General features: G+C 36.5%; 2 protein-coding genes across 3 annotated transcripts; one reads left to right on the top strand and one right to left on the bottom strand.

The window, feature by feature from the left end:
- The first annotated feature begins 47 nt into the window (after window positions 1–47).
- LOC308705038 (snaclec coagulation factor IX/factor X-binding protein subunit B3) lies at window positions 48–5,777 on the top strand. 2 transcript variants are annotated; one of them, XM_081389855.1, is made up of 7 exons: window positions 48–321; window positions 474–569; window positions 2,222–2,332; window positions 3,897–4,013; window positions 4,132–4,283; window positions 4,381–4,481; window positions 5,345–5,777. In XM_081389855.1, exons 1-7 carry the CDS (start codon window positions 219–221, stop codon window positions 5,466–5,468), a joined length of 804 nt encoding a protein of 267 aa, XP_081245981.1. In that variant the 5' UTR covers window positions 48–218; the 3' UTR covers window positions 5,469–5,777. The 2 variants fall into 2 exon arrangements, with proteins under 2 accessions (XP_081245981.1, XP_081245980.1); XM_081389854.1 differs by lacking the exons at window positions 48–321; window positions 474–569 and adding an exon at window positions 1,734–2,136.
- Window positions 5,778–6,289: 512 nt separating this feature from the next.
- Window positions 6,290–11,947, bottom strand: trpv6 (transient receptor potential cation channel, subfamily V, member 6; the record flags this gene model as incomplete). The annotated part of the gene is made up of 15 exons (XM_081389407.1): window positions 6,290–6,400; window positions 6,485–6,753; window positions 7,309–7,375; window positions 7,468–7,633; window positions 8,153–8,229; window positions 8,347–8,433; window positions 8,584–8,719; window positions 9,586–9,665; window positions 9,845–9,991; window positions 10,114–10,289; window positions 10,389–10,487; window positions 11,009–11,149; window positions 11,257–11,379; window positions 11,466–11,563; window positions 11,817–11,947. The coding sequence occupies 15 exons, from the start codon at window positions 11,945–11,947 to the stop codon at window positions 6,290–6,292; spliced, it is 1,908 nt and encodes a 635-aa protein (XP_081245533.1).
- Window positions 11,948–13,678: the final 1,731 nt, after the last annotated feature.

Here is a 13,678-nt window from a genome sequence, read left to right on the forward strand (position 1 = left end):
GTGTGATGTTCAGATTTATCCTGGTGTGATAGAATTCTCATCAGGTCAGCATATTTAAAAGTGAAGCTTGTCTGTTACAACTGTGTCAGATTTGTCCTCAGAATAGTTGAGGCAATAGGAGATTAAACCAGTAACTAAAGAGCTTGCACCTACTGGGACCTCTGACAAATTAGTCAGGAAAACAAAACTCAAGGGAATTGGCAGACAGAAAAAAAGCCATGGCGAGCAAGACAGAAGTAGAAGTGGAGTTGGAGGAGATTCCAACGGCTGAGGAGGGAAAGGAAAAAGAGGATGAGGAGAAGAAGCCGGAGGAGACAAAAGGTAAAATGGTTATTCAAATATTTTTTTATATAGGCAGTAAACAAGCTGTTATTAGTCATTATACAAATCACGAAGACTTCTCTAGTTCTCTTCTCAAATCTAACTGTTCTTCTATTAAACTGCATTGTCTCCAACTGACATCGCCGAGGAAGACGTAGATGAAGGGAATGTTTACTCCTCTCTCACTAACCCATCTGAACATGTGTATGGTTCGCCCTCTTCAATCCGCTCTTATACAGTCAAAAAAGGTAAAACCCTTTTTATTCAATCATCAAAACTCATTTTCCTATCACTGCAAATTTTAGGCCAATTAATTGCTAATAAAGTGAATAAAAGCACTCATTTAATGATAAAATGCCAGGAGTTTGATTTCTTTAAAGTTTTGTGTACGTGTTTAAATTATAAAATACAGAAGTATTCACAAAACAATGCTGTATTTTTGTAAATGAATATTCTTTTCGGGCGTTCATGTGCATTATTCATTGTATGATATATTACACAAGATACAAAAATGTGTGATAGGGAGTCCAGATGTCTATTTGGTCTAAAACAGGACAAGTGAAAAAAGGCCAAATAGAGGAACAAAAACAGATATTTTGATGTCAAGGTAAAAGGGTATGCAGAAGATGTACATAAATAGTCTACACTGTAAAAAAAAAAAAAAAAGGGAAAAAAAAGCGCTTAAATTTACAGTAAAAAGTAGATGCGGTTACAAAAACCCAACTCATGTATTATGTAAATGTTGCATGCATCAAAGTGGCATTTACATGTAGGTGACGGTAGATTAGAACACAAAAATCTTAAAGGAAATATAAATCAGTTGTGAACTTCATAATGTCCCCTTTCCCGCAGTGAAATCCCTGGAGCACGAAGGAACATGATGGAAAATAATGAGATGGAAAGAAAATGTTGCTATATTTCATTAAATTTGCATTCTAGTGCAAAATACCATGAAACTATTTTTTTCTTTTGCGAGCAAATTGGGAGAACCAACTCAAAGATTTATTTCCTGTACCTGTGCTAAAACTATTTTATATATTAGAATAGATTTTATATATTAGAATAGAATATTGAGAGTTGTAGTGGTAGTGCTTAGATTAGGGTAATACAAAAAACGTTTACTGGGCTACATAAATTGTCATGTTAATTAATTGCCATTGCAGTTAACCAAAACCGTTTTTTACGGCAGCATATTCTTTACCTTTAAAATGACCAACATCGTTTTTTTACAGTTTAGATATATACCTGTGCCAAAAAATATTTGTGGGAACATTGTGAGTAGTGCTTCATTTAATACTAAACAGTAGCTTCATAGCAGCATCCGATTATACCCAACCCAGTGGTTTCTCGTTAGAAACATCTGTTACCATGGCCCAGCAGGCATGCATAAATTATAGATTGCTCTGTAATTTGATATGAGTCTTTTGTATGACCATAGTTCACAATGTAAAACCCATATCTGGGACACAGCTGCATATCTTGCTCTCTGAAGGACAGCGGGTATCTTATTTTGTCCGGAGAGAGCTTCAAGGTCTCATAAGGGCACACGAGGACACAGAGCCGATATTGTGTTACGGAGCGTCGTCATCAGACTGTTGCTACAGTGACGGATGAACGTCTTTAAAGCCCCTGCGCGCGCGGTCGAACCCACCCGTCGTGTGTGTCTGTGTTTGTAGCCGAGCTGCGGTTAAGTGCGCACTACAGTAGCAAACTCTGTCTAGACGCTGCATTAAAGAGACATGTACGTAAAACTGTGCAATTTCGGGAAGTACGCAGGCGGCAAGTCTGAGCCGAAAAAGCTGCCGCCGGATTCAGGTGATGAATGATGTTATTACACTCCTCTTGACTTCTGTTTTTTGACGGTTCATGTAACGACAGGATGTATTATGTTTCTCTCCAGATGCACCATTTGATATTTACCGGAAGGTTCGTGTTTACCGCATCATTTCACTGGTTCTTTTTGTCATCTGCGTGCTGTTGCTGATTGTGCTCCTTGCACTGTTAATTAAGTGTAAGTATAACTGTCTTTATTAGAACTCGGAACCTAGGCTATTGTTTTAGAAACTTCTTTTATTGTCTTTGGGTTAATTTGGTCAAAACGCTACATCGTTTTTGATATTGGAAACAAGCTTTGTGTCAACAATAGCTAAACGAACAAAATATAAGCTAACTTTAGTTTTTATTATTAATATTATTATTACTTTTATTAATAATAATAATAATATTTCAATAAATGGTCAATCGGTGTTCATTATGGTGTTTTACTATATATAACTTATAGCATAATAATACAGTATATAATTGCAACATTATAAAAGGCCAAAAGAAATGAAAAACAGGAAAAGTCTTTTTTTTTTTGGCCAGAGTAGTATCCCAAATTCTCTAACATTTTTTTTAATTTATTAATTTGTGTTACTCCATGATTGAATTAAAACCACTTTATCATAATACACTTTGTACAAAAAAAAACCAACAACAACAAAAAAAAAAACACAGACATTTTCCTTAAAAGTGGTCTAGACCCGTTGTACCATAATCAAGAATGATTAAAGGGGTGGTTGATTATGATTTCACTTTTCTAATTTTAGTTAGTGTGTAATGTTGCTGTTTGAGCATAAACAACATCTGCAATGTTACAATGCTCAAAGTTCAGAGCAAAGGGAGATATTTGCTTTTAAAGAAATTGTTTTTTAAGGACTACAACAATCGGCTGGTAGGGACTACATGACATTCCTCCAGGGTTAGTGACATCACCAACCCTAGAATTTACATAAACCCCATCCCCGGGAACAAGATTTATAGATTATCAAGACAGAATATGCTAATCAATGACTAGAAGATAACTACACTTAAGCTACATTCATCAACTAACCATTCAGAAATGTTCGGTTGCATTCTACATGTCGTCACTTCTTGAGTCTCTCCGTCATTGTCTGAATCCAGTTTGAACATAAAAGGCTAAAAGTTTTTGAAATTTTCAGTGCATGTCTGTGTGAGGTAATCTTAGCTGCTAAGGACACAAGCTGTTGTAGCTCCGCCCCCTGTGCCAGGAGCAGCAGCTCATTTGCATTTAAAGGAACAGACACAAAACGGTGCGTTTTTGCTCACCCTCAAAAAGTAACAACTTTAATATGCTATATGAAAAATATCTGAGGTATTTTGAGCTAAAACTTCACATACACACTCTGGGGACATCAAAGACTTATTTTACATCTTGTGAAAAGGGCATTATACCACCCCTTTAAGAATAATTTTTGAATGTTTTTCAGTATGTTTTCATGCATCACAATTGGGTGCAGATCTTAGAACAATATAGGTGGGTTATAATTATTACATTAAAAGAAAATAGCATTTACCTTCAGAAAAATGTGATCAAAATAAAAAAGTTACACACATTGACAAACATTGTAAAAAAAAATTCTTGCCCTAACTTCTTGTTTCAAGATCTCGATGTTACATTATTATGACTTTACAGTACAAAAAGATAAGTCTAGTAACTATGGTATTTTGGTGGAAATGGTTATTTATTTAGAGGTCAGGTGTGCTGTAACATTGTTCCTCTATGTCATAAACAGTGACTGGGACGCAGCCATGTCAGGTGGTAGAGGAGACGAACAGGTCTCCACCGGAACAGGAATGCAGCTTGAATAAATGCCAAGAGGTTTACCAACAACATCCTCTTGAAGATACTCGTGAGTTTGTGAACAACAGCCATACGGTTGTCTACAAAAATTATTTTTTTTCATATGCAACTTATTTTTACGTCACTTCAGAGTTTTCTTGTTTCCCCACTTAAATGTATGTGTGCAGGGCATCTGTGCAGTGATTGTGGCAAGGGCTGGTCGAGGTTCGAGAATACTTGTTACTTCATGTCTCAAAACCGTCTGAACTGGCAGCTGAGCAGGGAGGAATGCCAGAGGAAGGGAGGAGATCTTGCCGTCATTACTAATCAACGTGTGCAGGTCAGTAATTCTGTAAATATGGTCAAATTAAAACTAACAGGAGTGAATCTCATTTAAATGTATTTTTATGCCTTTCGACAATATCTCATCTCTGCAGATGTATCTGAGCAGGAAAGGGAATTTGGACTACTGGATTGGGCTAAGTCAAGTGGGGACAAATGAATGGACATGGATTAACAACACTGTATTGACAGTGAGGTGGGAAAAAAAATGTGACTGAAAACACATTGAAGGGCAATGTGAAAAAAAAAAATGCTTTGTTTTTTTTACTACCTAAGTCGGTTACCTTAAAGGATGATTTTTTTTCCAATAATTTTTCAACCCCCAAAAAAGAACAAAAAAATCTATCCATTTGGTCTCCTTCTGAATTGCTTTTCCCTACACACCCGGGAAATGGTTGCATACAAAAATTAGCATGCAGTGTCAACCCTTGGCCTGGAGGGGGCGATGATTTTTGAAAAGGCGGAAAAAAATGTTCAGAACACTTTACAATACGGTTTCTATAAGGTTTTGAAGTTTCAACATTAATTAACTTCATTAGTAAACACGAACTAACAATGATCAATACTACAACAGCATCTATTTATATTAGTTAATTCAGCATTTACTATTACATTTGTAAGTATATACACATTGTATCTGTTAACATTAATGCAGTGAACTAACATGAACATGTTTTTATTAACTAACATTAACAAAGGTTAAAATGCTGTAAAAATATTTGTTGTTATTTCATGTTAGTTAATGGATTAACTAATGTTAACAAATAAGACCTTATTGTAACCAAAATGTTTAAGTTTATATTCAACATTAAGTTTTCTAAGTGGACAGTAATAATAATATGGATATAATGTATTATATATATATGTATTGCCCTTTTTTTTTTTTGCAGCAGAAAAATATAAATTAAAAATAGGAAATAAACTTTTACACCTTGTCCTTCAAGCCACCATGAATAATTCATCATATGGTTACAAAAACATACAATGATTGTGAAATGAATGTATTTGTTTAAATGTGATTTAGTAGCTAATAACTATGCTTCTTCCGTATGCACACAGATATTGGGAAAATGATTCCTCTTCTGGAAATTGTGCCATTCTGGCTGCAAATAACCCACCTGAACGGAGCTGGCGCCGTTCTCAGTGCAAGTTATATTTGCAGTACATCTGTCAGAAGATCTAGATGTCAGAAGATCAACTACACCAATCAAAACCAACTATACATCTGGATATCATAACTCAACACTTAATCTAATTATCTTTTCTCTAAAGATCAGAAATAGGGACATTTGGTCCATAAGCATGCCATGAAGCATTATAATTGCAGAAAATACATTTGTAGAAACTTTTTAGAATAGTTTTATTTGTATTACAACTGTACTCATTTCTAACTGTATTGATCATTTACACAAAGCTTGTTTATTTGCACTAAATAAGGCTAATATTCACATGATAATGTACTGAACTGCGCATACATTCTTTTTGAAATGTCTCTTTTTGTATTTCTTAATTAAACTTCCACCTTTATATGTAACAATATTGATGTTGCACACCTATATGTTTGCATATTATTAAACAATAAAATAATACATAATAATGTAACAGGAACCCTTTAAATATTAGCAATGTCATTTCACCTAAACATTTCTACTTGATCTTGGGCCATTTTTAGATGTACTTGAAATCCGGGCTATCCACATTTTCTTCCTTTTCACATTCTATACTCTGGCGAATGAGTTGCCAGCATTTATGTGGCCTCCTTTTGGTTCTAACCATGTTTCTCTCAGGCATTGGATCATTTCCACTGTCGCTCTTGCCTGTTTCCTCCTTCTCCTTGGCTGATTCTCCATCCTTAGAGAATGCGTTAACGTAGCGTCTCATCTTTTGCACCAATAGATCATTGCGATACTCCACTCTGGAATCCAGAGATATTATGAAAGAATAAGACAAAAAATGTGAGCTTTCCGTGATGCTTTTGTATTGAATTTGTGATTCCGGGTGTCCTTACCGGAGGTACCAGCATTCTCCAAGGCCAAACGCCAGGCCACAGACACCCAGTCTAGGCCACAAGCGCAGTGGTAGCCTCCGTTCCAGCATCAGAGTAGTGGCCACCACCTGTGAACAGAGAAGCCCATTTTCACCCAACATGCTTCCAGAACAATAAATGTGCGACTGAACTAGTCTAGCTACAATACCGACCTGTGTCCTCCAGAGTTCGTCACGTTCCTGGGTGACCCTCCACTGCGTGTCGCTCATCATGGCGATCAGGAGGTTGAACAGGAGGATGTAAGAGACCACGCTGAAGCAGATGTGAACAGAGTACACAACTGGATGTGTGTAGAGAGTGTGGTCCACTGGCAAGTCGATCAGACCGATGCTCAGCTCAAACTGAGTGAAGACGGTGATGGGGAACGAGCGGTAGGGCGGTAAAGCTAAAGATTCTTGAGTCATGTAGAAGACCCACAAGCCTGAGGAAGGAGACAAGGAAGTCATTATTTGTGACACTACAAGTGCTGGGTAGTAACTGATTATTTGTAATTTGTATTACGTAATCAGATTGCAAAAATGAAGTACCTGTAATTAGATTATAGACCTTAGGATAGACACCATATTCAATGCGGATGAAAACGAGGCTGTGAGGGATAAAGGTCCTTGATCACTAGATCACACGACGTACTTCTCTCCCTCACAGCCACATATTCATTCCTGTCAAAAAATGGAATATGGCGCTACCCCTGACTAAGGTCTATTATGTTTTTAATGGGTTTATCAACTTGTAGTTCCTTCACAAACCCCAGGAAACCCTTATGTAATGTAATGTAATGTTTAATGTTGTTGATGATAAAAAATGGCATATTTTCTTTCAAATTGGTACAAATTTATCCTATTCCAAAGTAATCTAAAAGTAGTCCAATTGTATTGTATCGTCATGTAATTTGAAATCAGTAACGGACTACAATTTGGAAGCAATTTACCCAGCACTGCGCATTAATATATGGTGATGCAACTGTATTTGAACAAACCGGTTGAGGATCCAATGAGGAAGATGAGAGACAACCACATGAACTTTGTCAAATCTCCAAATATTGTCTGCAAAACAACATCCACACAAATACATTATTAAGCTATGCTGGGTCTACAAACCGACAACAGTGAGAGGCTGCCTCAGCAAAATGCTCCACCTTCTGAATCACAATGACATAGGGTCCCAGCATCTCAAAACCTCGGGCGAAGTACATAACATTGGACCAGCCGAGAACCAGAGCCCAAGCCATCGGCACAAGCTCTCCTGCCATTCCAGTGGTGCGCATCACACACAAAATCACAACCAGACACGCGTAGCATATCCTGCCGCAGAAATGCAGGGAAATTCAGTATAAGTGAATGGATGTGAGTCAAACTGATTTCATTCAACAAAAATGCAGGGGTTTTCAAATATTTTGATGCCAAACCCTCCAATATGATTATCCTCTAGTGATGGACCACCTTCTATACAGCAATCGCACTTTAAATTAATCAAATGTGACAAAAAAGACTTTTACATTGTCACAAAAAATGTATATTCCAAATCAATTCTGTTCTTTTGAAATTTCTATTCATCAAAGATTCCTGAAAAACTGTTTTCAACATTGATAATAATAAGAAATGTTACTTGAGCAGCAAATCAGCATATTAGAATGATTTCTGAAGGATCATGTGACACTGAAGACTGGAGTAATGATGCTGAAAATTCAGCTTTGCCATTTAAATGACGTAAAAAACAAAACAAATGTATGTATATTTACAGTATATTGTGATACATGTTGGGTTCTTGGACCCCATTTGAAAACCCCTGTGATAATAGACTTTGCAACAAAATAAACTCACAAAGTGACATGGAAGGGGCCTCCAAGTGCAGACTGGCCAAAGTAGCGTTTAGCCCCCACTTTCAAAATACTGGGAATCTGAAAATGATTCAACGTAAGGTATGAGTGTTTTGGCATAATACCAATAATACTTTAAATTTCATAGCATAATATTTTTTAAAGTCAGGCTGAGTTGTGTGGGGAAATTTTGCTGACCTCTATCAGCAGAATAACGATGGCTCCTATGAGACTGATAATTTCTCCAATTAAACGCAGGTGATCTTTATAGGACTGATAGCTCTCCTAAACACACACACACACACACACACACACACACACACACACACACACACACACACACACACACACACACACACACAGAAATGAGGTACTTGCAAACATATATAAAAGTGCTTTGACATACAGAAATATAAAAATAATCATGTTTCACACCTGAAAGCTTTTTTGTATTTTTATGGTGTTGTCGTTGTCTGCTTTGGTGTAATTCTCAGGAATGTCCTTCAGGGGGCGGTATATACAACACAAAGTGAATATGCTAATATACAGCAGGTACACCAGCATTAATAACCTGTAAACAGATAAATAGGGCAACATCATTAGTTTGACTGAAATTATAAACATCAGTTCATATATTGTGTAAGGCTTCATAGCACACTACTGCTATGAAAGTGAAATGTTTTCTGATAAAAATCAGAAAAAATGCTGAATATGTGCAAAAGCTTGAAGCCATTTTTACATTCAACAGAAAAGAAAAAACATTCAGGTAGGACAATGACAACATAACAATGTTCCTTTAAACCTCCACATGTCACATTGCACTACATTTTGGACATAATTATATTTTCATGATATTAGGCCTACATTTGATATAATATACAATTTATAGCTTAAACAGTAAAGCACACAATTCCCAGGAAATGCATGAACTGATTAATATGTGTATATTGACTACAATGCAAGTAGATCTGGATAAAAACAAATGTACATTTATTTTTAAGACAAAGAAATTAAAGAAAGGTAGATATTAGAGTAATGATTTCTTGATTTAAACCAGTTAAAATAGCCAAAAATCGGCATATTTATTTAACACCATTTTCAACTACAAACTGGAAACTTTGTATGTGTTTTGGTCGTTTATTTACACGACAACAGTGTTTTGAGGGCCTGAAATGCAAACCTTTGACTGGGTTTTTGAAAATGATACCGTTATCTTCTCTGTGTAAACTACAAAAACTTGAATTTGTGAAAACTATAGGCTTGAGGTGTTTCTTTATAAAGCTTTTTTAGTCACGAAAAACGCACCTTTCTGTTTTTAGTACATCATTGTCGTGTAAACGTACCCTGAAACAGCTGTAATTATTTATAGTTTATTAATTCAATAAAAAGATAAACTTCCTAAATGCTGTGTTTTTATAGTATGTGATAGTTTGGCACCTGAAGTAATGTTTCCCATACAGATTCCACTTCAGCCTTACGAGCTGTCGCACTGGAGTCGACTCAAGAATCCTTCTGGCCTGAGACAGAGACGATGCACAAAGCACTTAGTTAAGAGATGAACTAACAACACCCCAGCTAAAGCACTTTGGCTTAGTCAGTTATTTATTATCATTAATGTTTAAGCTGAGTTTTTCCTGTTCTTCTTTGTCAAGGCCTGTTTGATATGCTGTAATGTGTCCTGCACACATTTACACACCTCTCTTTTCGGACTGCTGACAATAACCTCAAGCACTGAGAGGTCATCCTCCCTGGAGTCAATCTCAGTAAGGTCATAAAGGTTGGAGGTCAGTGGTCCAAAACTCCACTGAATAATGCGTCTGCGGTTAACCAAGTGCTGGAAGGCCTGTGCAGCATCACAAAACATTAGCCCATGCTCTTTAAAAGCTGCAAAATGTTACTTTGCAATCCTGTGACAGAAAAGATGCATGTTTTTGGAAGAGATGCATGAAAAGATCTCTTTCTCACCACAAGGTTGCCCTCCTTGGCAGCGAGTTTGAATGGTGTGAGGCCTCTGTAGTTGGGAATCTTGTCTAGAGGGATTGAAGGGTCCAGTTCTGCATCTTGTGACATCAGAATGTCAAAAATATGACATGCAGTTGTTTTATTGGGCTGCAAAACCAACAGATGCAGGATGGTATTACCTGTTCATGAGAGAAAGAAAGTTACAAACACATATGCAGATATACATGTCAAATTGGGAGTAAAATATTTAACTAGGCCAGTGAGTTATTTTCTCTTACCAAGGGAATCCTGGGCCCGAATATTAGCCCCAGCTTTTATCAACATGGACATGATTTCTTCATTTCCCACACAGCTTGCAAATGCCAGGATGTGTTCACCTACATTTAAACAATTTATTTCTTAATGTTTCTATATAAGTATGTATGTAACAGTCATGGGAAATAGTAATAGTCATCTCTCTTGATGCTCATCTACATTTCAACTTAACATATTTTTAATTAAAAGGATAGTTCATCCAAAAATAATAATATACTCATTTACTCACCCTCATGCCATTCTCGATGTATGACTTTCTTTCTTCAGATAAAAACAAACTAATGCAAGTGAATGGGTGCCGATAGGTTGATGCTTGAAAAACCACACACAACGATCCCAGTGGATGAATCAATGTCTTCTGAAGTGATACATTCATCTACTGAGATTAACGTCACAATTGCTGTGTGTGGAGTGGCAATTTTTCTAAAAAATGTATTAGTGTAATCTGAAGAAAGAAAGTCATATACATTGGGGATGGCATGAGGGTGAGTAAATGAGGAGAGAGTCTTCATTTATGGATGAAGCATCCCTTTAATAAAATAATTCCTAAAAACGATTAATAGAACAGAAACATCCACCACACCAAAGTACAGAAGTCCTCCTCTTCTTTTGCGGAAGTACATGCCCGTGACCCTGGGTGTTGCCACATCACCCCCTCTTGTTATCAACTCCTGGACTATGTTAACATTCTGGTTAACTGCAGCAATGTGAAGGGCTGTTAAACCTGTCAATCACAGCATACATCCATGAGATCCTCTAGCACAAATAGTTTTTACATCAAATTTTGTTTTTTAATGTTTGAGGAACATTTCGATTTTTTAAAACAACAACCTTGGTAGAGTTCAGAGGACATAGGCTCGTTGATGAGCTCAGGTGCTCCATCCATTAATGCCACAGCCGCTTCCAAATTATCATTCATCACAGCAACATGCAGAGCCGTCTCTCCAAGCTCACCTGGAACGCACACACAGTGACAGATGTGTTTGGCAGTCAATGTGCCAGTTATGTAATGGCAAATAATGTCAAAAACTGTGGTTTACCTCTCTCAAAGATATTTGTAGATGAACAGTCAAGCAGTTTCCTTATGCAGGCTGCATTATTCTCCTTAGTGGCGGAAAACAGGGGGATGTCATTTACTCTGCAAAACAGAAAGAGAAATGACTACATTTAGTAAATAATTAATAAAAAAAGAAGATATTTAAGATTAAACTTGAATCTCCTTTTGATTAACACTGTTACATTATTACAGACATTACAGAATCAAAATCTAAATCCTAAACTTATCAGAATTTCAGCATTATTCTTTTACTGCCTTGCAATCACTAGCATTTCCTTCTTGAAATGCAAATGCAGTGCCTAATTAATTATATTGATAATAATTAGTTATTCACTTTTTGTTCTGCATGAGAAAGGTCTCATCCAACATTTCATTCCATCCTTTTCTATGCTGAAGGCGGAACTTCAGTTGGCTCCACCAGTGATTTATCTCTCCTGCAGCAGTTCTGGAGATGGCTGGTGACATGATTTCTGGAGGAGTGTCAGACCAAAAAGACTGACAGAAAAAAAAGTAAACCACAGAAAAAGATTATTTTCAAAAATGCATTAGGAATTTCTGCATATTTAAATTAACATGCAGGTGAAGCGGTTTCCCTCCTCATCGGGTCATTCAACAGTACTTATAATCAGTAGTATACTTTAAATATAACGATTCTTTTAAAAATTATTATTATGCAAACTTTAATGAACTGTTTTTGTACAATGTAATCAAACACATGTGCATGTGTATGTATGTGTATGTATATATATATATATATATATATATATATATATATATATATATATATTACTATATTAAATAATAATAACTAGTACTACAACTAATAATAATAATATTTTTGAATAGAACCAAATTAACAAAGCACATTTTTACATTAACATTATTTTACAATTCGTCTGCCAAATTTAATAAAAAATGCAGAAAAAGACTATCCACTTTCATAACATAATCAGTTATTTGTGCACTTGCTACAAGATGCCTGCATTCAAAGCAATATTCACCTACCTTACGAAATCCTTAATACGTTATTCCAATGTTATTTTTAGTAATTGGTGGATAGCATGTTTGTTTGAATGTCAGTGTACAATAGAAAAATAAGCAGTCTGACATCAGTATTTATACTTTTAGCTGAGCCAAGAAAGGAGGGAGGAGGACGTCACTCACACAGGTGGACAATAGAAGAGGACTCTGAGGTTTAGGAGCCCAATGAGTTCCAAACCTTTATGACCATATTTCTTCTGCTGAACACAAAGTAAGATATTTTGAAGAATGTTGGTAACCAGTTGATGGACCCCATTGACTTGGGGTATTTTTTCCCATACAATGATAGACATTAGGGTCCATCAACGTTTTCATTACAAAATAAGATTCAAAATATATTTTTTTGTGTTCAGCAGAAGAATGAAATTCATACAGGTTTGGAGCTCAAATGAGTTTTCATTTTTGGGTGAAGATTCTTTTAAATACCAGCTTTAAACAAATCCTTAAGATTACTTTTTATTTATTTAACTTAAGTAGTCTTCTTGATTGGGTTTAAAGAAAAACTTAAAGGGGCTTTCACTATGTACCTCTATGGAGTTTCGAGATTGGTCCGTGGTCCATATTTTCCGGTCCTCACCCATCATCTTTACCTGAGTAAGCTACCTGAAACAAAACCATATCAGTCAACACTTTTAAAAACACTGTGTCAGATAAACGAACTGCAAACCTGTTCCAAACCAGCTGAGGAATACCAGGATGTTCCAGATGATTCAAAACAACCGTCAGTGGCCGGAACATTCACCTTAATGGAAACGCGGTAGGTTTTGATGTCCCAACGTCTGATCACTGTACGATCAATGAGCGCTTGTTCTCCTCCACTGAACACTGGATCATTCAGGCCTAAATCCACATAAAACCAAAGAGTCTTCCTTGTTGTTGGCCAGTGACACACTAGGCTACAAGACTTCTTATCTCAGTAATGTGGCGAAGGACTGGTCAGACAGATACCACCCCACCAGATCAAGGTATAAACTGGTTTTCGTAATTGTTTTCACGTCTTTCAACGTAACAGGACATACCACATGTTTTGGCGCACCAACAGGTCGCCTAATGATGCTTTGCACGTAGGCTTTCGTTCCAAAGCAGACGTTTTCATGTGGTAACTACCACAAAAAGTCCGTCACGCTGTCAGAATGAGCGAAACACGGTGTACTG

The sequence above is a fragment of the Scardinius erythrophthalmus genome, assembly GCF_964197995.2.
Source record: "Scardinius erythrophthalmus genome assembly, chromosome: 16".
Classification (NCBI taxonomy): Eukaryota; Metazoa; Chordata; class Actinopteri; order Cypriniformes; family Leuciscidae; genus Scardinius; species Scardinius erythrophthalmus.

Bases quoted from the DNA above. Each gene is read 5' to 3' on its own strand.
- LOC308705038 (XM_081389855.1), top strand. From the start codon at position 219: ATGGCGAGCAAGACAGAAGTAGAAGTGGAGTTGGAGGAGATTCCAACG. The intron at 322-473 runs GTAAAATGGTTA...TCGCCGAGGAAG, and splicing joins GAAGCCGGAGGAGACAAAAG to ACGTAGATGAAGGGAATGTT. The intron at 4,014-4,131 runs GTGAGTTTGTGA...GTATGTGTGCAG, and splicing joins ACATCCTCTTGAAGATACTC to GGCATCTGTGCAGTGATTGT.